This window comes from Heterocephalus glaber, unplaced genomic scaffold, assembly GCF_053883595.1.
Source record: "Heterocephalus glaber isolate CG9 unplaced genomic scaffold, H.glaber_assembly_v1.0 deba00000621, whole genome shotgun sequence".
Lineage (NCBI taxonomy): Eukaryota > Metazoa > Chordata > Mammalia > Rodentia > Bathyergidae > Heterocephalus > Heterocephalus glaber.
In genome coordinates, this window is record NW_028258153.1 from 7,114,738 (window position 1) to 7,124,485 (window position 9,748).

The window sequence follows — 9,748 nt, forward strand, 5'->3', positions numbered from 1 at the left end:
TCACCATTAAGTATAATGATGATGCTAGCTGTGTTTTATAGATTTTTAAAATGAAATTGAGGAAGTTCCTTTCTATTTCTACTTTTGGAGAGTTTTATATTTGCCATAAGTGAATGCTATAGTTTAGATCTAAGATGTCCCACAAGAGTCACAGAGGTGGAGCTTTCAGAAGGTGATTGGTGATTGGGGGCACTGTATTCATTAATCCATTGATGAGTTCATAGTTGAAGGTACTGTTAGGATATGGGGCCTGTTTGGAAGAGGTATATCATTGAGGGGATTACCTGGAAGAGTGTGTTCTTGTCCTGGCTCTTCCCTTTCTGACTTGTCCCCTGTTTCCTGGCTGGCATGGGTTGAGCAGCTTTCATTTGCCATGCTGTTCCATCATGCCAATTCTGCCTTAGAACTAGCCAACCATGGATTGAACCTTCTGCAACCATGATCCAAAATAAAATTCTTCATAAAATTCATTTCAAGTTGAAATAGCAAAGTGAATAACAGAACTGTTGGATTTTGTTAAATGTTTTTTTGTTCATGTATTGATATTATGATGTGATTTTTCATCTTTATCCTGTCAATAGAGTGAGCCACATCGATTTATGAATATTGAAACAGACTTGAATTCCTAGAACAAACCCTACTTGATATGCTGTATATTTGATTGTTTTGTGTGATACTGGAGATTTAACCCAGGGCCTTTGCATTGAGTTAAATTTCCAGTCCTTTAAAAATTTTGAGTTTTGAGTCCAGGTCTCACTAAGTTGCTAAGTTGCCCAGGCTGGGCTTGACTGTGCGATTCTTCTGCCTTAGTCTCCTAGGGTCCTGGGATTATAGATGTGTGCCATAATACCTGACTGTATAGTTCTTTTGATACATTAATTAATTCCATTTGCTAGTATTTTAAGGGTTTTTGTGTTTATAGTTGTGAGGGATATTGCTTGGTAGTTTTCTTGTACTACCTTTGTATGGTTTAGCTATTGAAGTAATATTAGCTTCATACAGTAAAGTAGGAAATGTTCCTTTCTTTTCTATTTACTAGAAGAGATATAGAATTGTTATTAATTCTTTTTTAAACAATTTGAAAAATTTCTTCAGTGAAGTCATCTGGGCTTGGAGATTCCTTTTTGAAAGCTGAATTCTTTCTTTTTTCTTTCTTTCTTTCTTTCTTTCTTTCTTTCTTTTTTTTTTTTGGTACTGGGGATTGAACTCGGGACCTTGCACTTGTAAGGCAGGTGCCAGAACCACTGAGCTAAACCCTGGCCCCAGAAGCTAAATTATAAATTCAATTTCTTTTTTTAAATTTATATATATATTTATTGGTACATTTTAGGTATAAAATACATTTACATTTATCATTGGGTGTTTGTACCAGAACATGATGTATCTTAGTTCTTATTTTTTCTTCCATTACCTGTGCACCCTTCACCCCCTCCACCCTTCCCTATTTACACAGAGTTTGATTCCATTTTTTTTCCTTTCTCATAATTTTTCCTTTCCCTTCTTCCCTTTCCCTTTCCCCTCCCACCATCCCCAAACCCTTGGACCTTTTCTTATTTCAAATTATCAATTATTCATTTTAATCATTTTCATCCTTATTTACACTTTCAATTTCTCACACTAGAGAAACTATTCTGTATTTACACATGTGTGTCCTATTTATTTCACTTAAGAGTATAGCCTCAATATGCATCCATTTAGCTATAAATGTCTCTAGTTTCTCATTCTTTATGGCTGAGTAGTACTCCATTTTATAAAAAAAACCACATCTTCTTTATCCAGTTTCCAGTCGATGGGCACTTGGGCTGTTACCAAGCTTTAGCTATTACAAACTGTGCTGCTATAAACATAGGTTCACATATATCGCTGTGGTATGATTCTTTCAATTCTTTGGGGAAGATTCCCAGCAGGGGAATAGCTGGGTCAAATGGGACCTGTAGTCCTAGTTCTTTGGGGTATCTCCATACTGATTTCCACAGTGGTTGCACCAGTCCACATTCCCACCAACAATGGAGAAGGGTTCCTTTCTCTCCACACCCCTGCCAGGATTTGTTATTGGTTGATTTCTTGATAGCAGCCATTCTTTGTGGGGTGAGGTGGAATCTCAGTGTTGTTTTCATCTGCATCTCTCGAATGACCGTGATGTTGAACATTTTAAAATATATTTGTTTGCTGTTTTTACTTCTTTGTCTGAGAAATGTCTGTTCATTTCAGATGCCCATTTTTGAACTGGGTCTTTGAATTTGGGGGGGGGTCTGATTTTTTTCAGTTCTTTATATATTCTCAATAGTAGACCTTTGAGGTACAGCTGCTAAATATTTCTTCCCACATTGTAGGCTGTCTCTTAGCTCTATTGGTAGTTTCTCTTGCAGTGCAGAAGTTTTTTAATATGATGAGATCCCAGCTGTTGATTCTTTGTGCTAGCTCCCGTGCTACTGAAGGTTTATTCATAAAGTCTTTTCCTATGCCAATGTCATCAAGAATTCTACCTAACTTATATTCCAGCAAGTTTAGTGTTTCTGACTTAACATTTAGATCTTTAATTCACTTCGATCTTAGTTTAGTGCGCAGTGATAGGCATCTTTCCCCTTCAGGGTGGGAAGTTAAAAGGAGTTGGGGAAGGAGGGACAGGTAGAAAGAACAGGTAAGATTAGCGGTGAGGCCAGAAGACACAGAAAGATCACACAAACTTTAAGAAGTTGTTAAAGGCAAGAGAAAAAGGCAGAATGAAAGAACAAAGATGTGAATAGAATCAGCTAACAGCAACAGGGAGGCTAGATACCAAATTTACTTTCCTTTAAATCTAATGATAATCAAGAGAAGGAAAAAGAGAAGAAAAAAACAATAAGGGAGAAATCCGAATTCAGTGCAGAAAGAAACAAATGGGGAGATGAGGAGCAATGTGGGATAGCGAGAGGATGAGTGAGAGAGAGAGAGAGAGAGAGAGAGAGAGAGAGAGAGAGAGAGAGAGAGAGAAAAGATAAAAGAAAGAAAAGAAAGAAAAATAAAATTTAGAAGAGTAGAAAAAAAGTAAAAATTAAGAATTAAAAATTAGAGAAAAAAAATTTTTTTTTTTTGCAAATAGCAGTAGAAATTATGGGCCTCCTTCAGGGTATGTCTCTGCTGTCACAGTAGGCAACGTAGGAATCCATGTGCGTACACGAGTCAATGAGTCTCAGCAAGCCAGCACCAGACCAAGTACAGTGGTCTGATGTGCCTTTATTGTAGAGATTCTCTTTACTTTTCCGCTGAGCTTCAGTTTTCATGGAGGAGCCTGAGAAGCCCTCTTTCTGTTACTAACTTCTGCTCTATCTTGTGACGCTCAGGACAAGGGTCTTTATAATCCCTTGTGCCTCTGTAGTGTGGGACCAGGTAGCAGAAAAGCTGGACCTGGACCTTGGTGGCGCCCGCGCGGCTAAGCGGACCTCACTGTGGCGTGGGCGGGGCCCGGGACAGCTGCGGAGCTTCAAGCTGCTTGTCTCACCTGGCCGGTCATAGTTTAGAGAGCGTCGGATGGGGGTGGGGCTTCAAGACGCCCCTGGGACCTCATCGTGCCGTGGGCGGGGCCTGGGATAGCCAGGGAGCTTCAAGTTGCTTCTAAATTCAATTTCTTTAATAGTTTTAACGCCAGTCAAGTGATCTGCTTTATATTTGGTGCATTGTGGTAATTTGTTTTTCAAGGAATTTTATCTAAGTTTACATTCAAAAGTACAGTGTTATTCGTAGTATTCTTTTACTATCCTTTTGATGGTGGCAGGGTTTGTGGTGATAGTCCCTGTTGAAATCCAACATTGTTAATTTATTTCTTCTCTCTCCTTTTGTCCATCCTGTTATGGTTTTGTCAATTTTATGCATGTTTTCTTCTTTTCCTTTCCTTTCCTTTTCTTTCTTTTTTTAATGGTGCTGGGTATTAAACCCAAGTACTTGTGCATGCTAGGGAAATACTCTACCACTGAGCTATACCCCCAACACATTATTGATCTTTTTAAGGAGCCAAATCTTTGTTTCACTTTAAAAAAAAAATTTAGTTCCATTGTTTTGCTCTTATCTTTAATTTTCCTCCTTTTGTTTGGTTTGTTCTATTTTTTTTTCTGGGTTGTTTTGAAATATCAGTACTTTGTTTTAGTTTATTAGTGTGTGTGTGAAGCACTACACAATGTTTACATTCCTTGTGGGGACTGGTGTATGTGTATAACACACCTTAATCCTTTGTTCATCCCCTTGCTCTTCCCTTCCTCCCCCTCCACCCATCCGTCTCCCAATCCTCCCTTTTGGTGTTCACGGTTTCCATTCCTTGTGTGGAGTGGGTACAAGCACGTAACACCTCCCAGTTCCTTTTTTTCATTTCCCATCCTTCCAAATCCCTCCCCTCCCTCCACTTCTTGATCCCCTTCCCCTTTGAGCATGATCTATTTCCCTACATCCTATTATCTATCTTTTATTTTGTTCTTTGTTTTCACTCTGGATCTAAGCACCACTGCCTGGGTTCTTAAAGTGGGTGCTTCGGTTATTATTTGAGTTTATTTCTTGTTGCTAATGTGCATATTTTAGTGGGATAAATTTTCCTCTCAGCACTGATTTAGCTGTGTCCCCCAAATTTTGACATTTTATACTTTCATTTTAATTTAGTTTAATAGTATTTTTAATGGTCCTTGAGTCTTTGCCTCGTGTTTCTTAGAAGAGTATTTTTTAGTTTTCAAGTGTCTGGAGATTTTCTTGTTGTCTTTATGTTATTGACTTGTAGTTTGGTTCCATTTTGGTTAGTGAATTACAGTCTAAATCATTTCATTTATTTTAAATCTGTTGAGACTTTTTTTTGGCACTGAGGATTGAACTCAGACCTTGTGCTTGCGAGGCAGGTGGGGGAACCCCTGAGCTAAATCCCCAGCCCTTCTGTTGAGATTTTTAATGGATCAGGATATTTTCTATTTTGATATTGCTCTGTGGGTACTTGAAAAAGACATGAATATTCTACTGTTTTGGGGTGTAGTGTTCTATAAAGGTTGATTCACTCTTGTTGGTGGATATTTTATTGAGTTCTACAGACTTGCTTATTTTGTCTAGTTTTTAATTATTGAGAAAGAAGTATTAAAGTTTCCAAATATACTTGTGCATTTTCTTTTTCTTTTTTCAATTCTGCAAGTTCTTATTTTACATATTCTGCAGGTATCTTGTTTGCTACATACTGAGGATTGCTTGGTCTTCTTTGTCATTATATACTAGTTCTTTCAGTCTCTGGTAATTTCTTCTTCCTCTGGAATATACTTTATCTGTTATTAGTATAGCCACTTCTTTCTCTCTTTCTCTTCCTTTTATTCATTCTCCCCTCCCCTCCTCCTCCCACCCTTTCCTCTTCTTTCTCTCCTTCTCTTTCCCTCTCATCTCCTTTCTCATACTGGGAATTGAACTCAGGGCCTTCATACTGAGAGCTACATCTTCAGCCCTTTAAGAATTAAAAATTTTTTTGGGACAAGACCATCCTCCCAAGTTTCCCAGGTGGCTCTTGCTTCAGCCTCTGAGAGTGCTAGGATTACATGTATCACCATATCCGGCTCCTCCTTTCTTCGCATTAGTGTTTGTCTGATATCCACTTTTTATATTCATTTACTTTTGACTTGGCTATATCATTATTGTAAGTGATGTTCTTTCTTGCAGAAGATGGTTGTGTCATGATTATTCCTCTCTGCAAATCTTTCTCTTAGATAATTTAGACAATTTACATTTTATGTAATTATTAATATGGTAGGGTTTAAGATTGGCATTTTAGTTTTTGTTTTCATCTCTTTTCCCTCCTCTGTGTTTTCTTTCCTATCTTTCTGTGTATTACTTGAATATTTTAGAACTTATTTATTTGTAGTGCTTTTGAGTGCATTTATTTGTATAACTTTTTAAAAAGTGATTGCTTTTACTTTATTGGTGGATAGCATCACTTTCTACTAGCGTGAATATTTTACCAATCCAAGTGAAATGCAGAAATCTTTCCTTTATGTCCCTTTATCTTGTCCCACTTAAAATATAATTGTTTAAAAATATTTCCTCTATGTATCTGGGAATCATATCAATCAGGGATAGAATTTTTGCCTTAACATAAAAAAAAAAAAACTCAAGAGGAAGAGGTATTGTATTTACCTATATTTTTACTTTTTCTATTATTTTTCTTCCTTCCTGATGTGCCCAGATTCCTTCTTTTATCATATCCTTCCCATATAGACAACATTTGTTAGCCATTCTTTTAGAGTAAATCTGGTTCTCTTTGTTTTCCTTCACACAAAAAGACGGTGGTTAGAGATTGAGTGTTAGTCCACTATGCTGATGAAACTCCACCCCTGGGGTCAATCATATTCTTTTATGTACTTCTAAAAAGACAAAAATTTGGTAGCAACACTAATATTCTTTTTTGATATAATGTAATCATTTTTTTGTGTGTGAAAAAGTCTTTATTTTAAGAAAAAAATTTAGTTAACAAAATTTTTTAAACAAGTTTCACTTGGCAAAATATGCCCAAAAAGAAATCACATTACAAAGAAAGCTTTAAGTCAAGGCCTCACCAATTCCTACAGTATTAGTATTGTGTCTCAATTCTCAAAACTAACTTTTTAAAAAGCTTAAACTCAACCTAACAGATTTATTTAAATGAAAATATAAACTAGAATGAACAAACATGAGAAATGTTCCTCTTTGAATTAGGGATCTAGCACCTTTGAGTTGTCCAAAAAGCACATCTCCCCAAGGTGTTCACGCGTCAGCGCCAAGGATCCAAGTTTCCTTAACATACTTAACTACTTAACTCAGGAAACACCACTCCAAGTATACTACCAAATGTTAATTGAGAAAAGCGGAAGGAAGAAAATAGTTTTAGTTTACTCAATATCATGTGCTAGAAGGAAAGTCTGCATGAGAAAACACTGAAGAGGTAATTTTTTAATCCAGATTTCACAAACTCATGGTACAAAATGGGTCCCACAGCTTCCTCTATTCATAAACTGCTCCTCACTGAATGTCGGCTGCCTGTGACAATTTGATCGAGGACTTCAACCTCGCTAAGCAACTAGTCATACCCCCCCATGCTGTTCTGACCGCTGTAGCTGGCCCCATAGCAGCCTCTCACTGACTGGCTCACTAGGCTGCTGTAGATGGCCTGGGCGGCTGACACCCCCATGCCCTGCAATACCTGGCTGCTGTAAGCCCCGTTGCTGGCCCCCGTGGTGGAATTGAGAAAGAGTTCTATGTAGCGGTGCTGCATGTTGGCCCTGTCCTTAGACATGGCTGCCACAGCTTCCTCGTGGGTGGCGAACTCCACATCGGCCTCACCCGTCACTCTGCCATCAGGCCCGATCTCAACGTGCACTCTCACGGGGTTGAGTGGTGAGAAGAAGTTGTAGATGTCGTTCTCGGTGGCTTTGTAGGGCAGCCCCCTCATGTGGACACAGTGGCCAGTGGTGCTCTGCACTGTGAACTCGCCGTCTCCGTATCTGTGGTCGTACATGCTGGAGAGGCAGTAGCTGAGGCCTCTCCCAAACAGGTCGGTGGTGAAGCCGTAGCAGTCGCTGAGGCCTCTATACTCCTCATAGCCCGCGTAACCCGCACTGTAGGCCCCAGAGCGCATCCTCTCCAGGCCTGCCTGCTTCACAATGCCAATGTACCTCCGTGCTGTGTCGGGATGGTCATAGGGCCCGGGCTGTTGCACGGACGTGAACTTCAGGGGCGGGTCTGAGTACGACCTCACCTCCTCCTGGCTGCTCTTGAACACCTCGATGTACCTGTGCCCGATCCTCTCCTTGTGCTTCCAGAGCGCCTTCTCAGCCAGCTCCTGCGAGGCGAACTGCACGAAGGCCTCACCTGTGATCTTGCCCTTGGGGTCCACAGGCAGTGTGATCCCATTTGGCACGATCTCCAACCCTGAGAAAAACTGCACGATCTCTTCCTTTGTGCATCCGAATGGGAGTCCCCGGAGCGGCACAAAGCCGCCGTTGGCGGTGTCAGCGCTGTTGGGACCGCTGTGCTTCAACACCCAATCCATCTCGGTTCTGTGAGACTTGAACACCTCGATGTACCGGTGCCCCATGCTTTCCCTGTCTTTTTTCAGGGCCATTTTGACATCATCTTCGGACTCGAGTTCAACAAAAGCCTCACCACTCTGCCTGCCTTCTCTAGTGTAAATGAAATGGACACCTGCCACCCCATCACGAATTGTGCAGTCGGAGAGAAAGTTCTGCACGTCCTCAATCGAGCAGGACCAGGGCAGCCCACGGAGCTTGACCACATAGGCTTCACCTCTCTCAGGGCCCAGCATCGTGGGCCCTCGGCCAGGCGGTTGCCAGACAAGCTCGGGCGCCCCTGTGTGGCTGGGCGTGCGGGGGCGGCAGCGGGGCACACGGTGGGCACTCGGGTCGGTCGTCCGAGGTGGCGAATGGTGCACGGCCTCTGCGCGGGCTCAACGACTCCCGGGGTGGGGGACGGGCGGTGGGCGCGAGTGCTTTTGGCGGGAAGCGCGCGGGGGCCAGGAGAGCGAAGCGCGGCCTGCGTGCCACGCAGCCGAACTCAAATGTAATCATTTTTTAAAGACCTAGACACATTCACTGTTTTCCTCTAAACTGATGCGATACTCAAAGTCCCACTAGTGATTATAACCATCACTTGGTGGTGAGCCTTCCCCTCTAGTTCCACTGCAATTCCATTTTGATAGTTTGTATCCCATAGATTAAATGATAAAGTTAACCACCTATCTTAGCCACTTTCTCATCTCCAGGGTACAATACCCGACTCCTGCAACTTAAGGGGAAGAGGTGTATTTTGGTTCATGTTTTTTAGAGGTTTCAGTCCACAGTCAGTGGCGTGGTGGAAGACCTGGTCGGAGGAAAGCTGTGCACATCATGATAGCCAGGAAGCAGAGAGCAAATGGAGGATCCCAGGAAGAAGATATACCCTTCTAGGCCATGTCCCCAGTGACCCACCTGTTTTGAGAAGGCCTCACTTCCTAACAGCATGCGTATTTAGTTATAAACTCATGGGGGGACTAACCCACCAATGTGTATAGTGTATAGCACCCCACCTCCATATAATTATCCAAAATCTTCACCTATGATTGCGTGAGGCTTTGGGGGGACATCTGGACATAAACCAAAACACATTCCATAAATGGTCATGAAGCTGTGTTTACTACTTGGGTATTTACCTAGTGAGGTGATCCAAGACATCATTCCTGAGCATTCAGAATCTTGGCCCTACTGGGTCACTGTGGTATTCCATTCATCTTGCCATCAGACACAATATTAGGAGAGGTTTGCAAGAATCCCATCCCATTTCAAGAATCCTTTGCCACCATACAAGATTTGGAACTTTATCCCTCCTTTGCCTTTTTCTCATAAAAAGAAACAAATGGGTAGGAAACAGGTTCCAAAGTCTTATGTTTGGTGAAACCATTTTTGGATGCCTAGCAGAATTCTTTACTTAGGCACTTAGGTCTCTAGGTCAGCTGAGCCCAAGGAATGGGAAAAATGTTTACAAGGGACCATTAGGTTTATAGTAAGGGGTACCTTGTATATTTATATCCTTTAATTTCTGGATTCACATATTTATAGCTACAAAAAAATACCACTGGATAATTAGTTTCCAGTTCTGAGTAAACATTGCATCCTACAAATGCCACTCAGCTCTCAGAAGCCATTGACTCTAAACTGGAGCTGTGATTAAATCTTTAGCAGGTTAAATCACTGTTCTATTACTATAGGTGCTTTTGGAGGACGAGGTT

General features: G+C 41.1%; 1 protein-coding gene across 1 annotated transcript; it reads right to left on the reverse strand.

Annotated features, from left to right (window-relative positions):
- Positions 1-6,903: 6,903 nt before the first annotated feature.
- Positions 6,904-8,430, reverse strand: LOC101714956 (heterogeneous nuclear ribonucleoprotein F-like). Its single transcript, XM_004864612.4, has one exon. It carries the CDS (start codon positions 8,288-8,290, stop codon positions 7,046-7,048), a length of 1,245 nt encoding a protein of 414 aa, XP_004864669.2. The 5' UTR covers positions 8,291-8,430; the 3' UTR covers positions 6,904-7,045.
- Between the last annotated feature and the right edge of the window lie 1,318 nt (positions 8,431-9,748).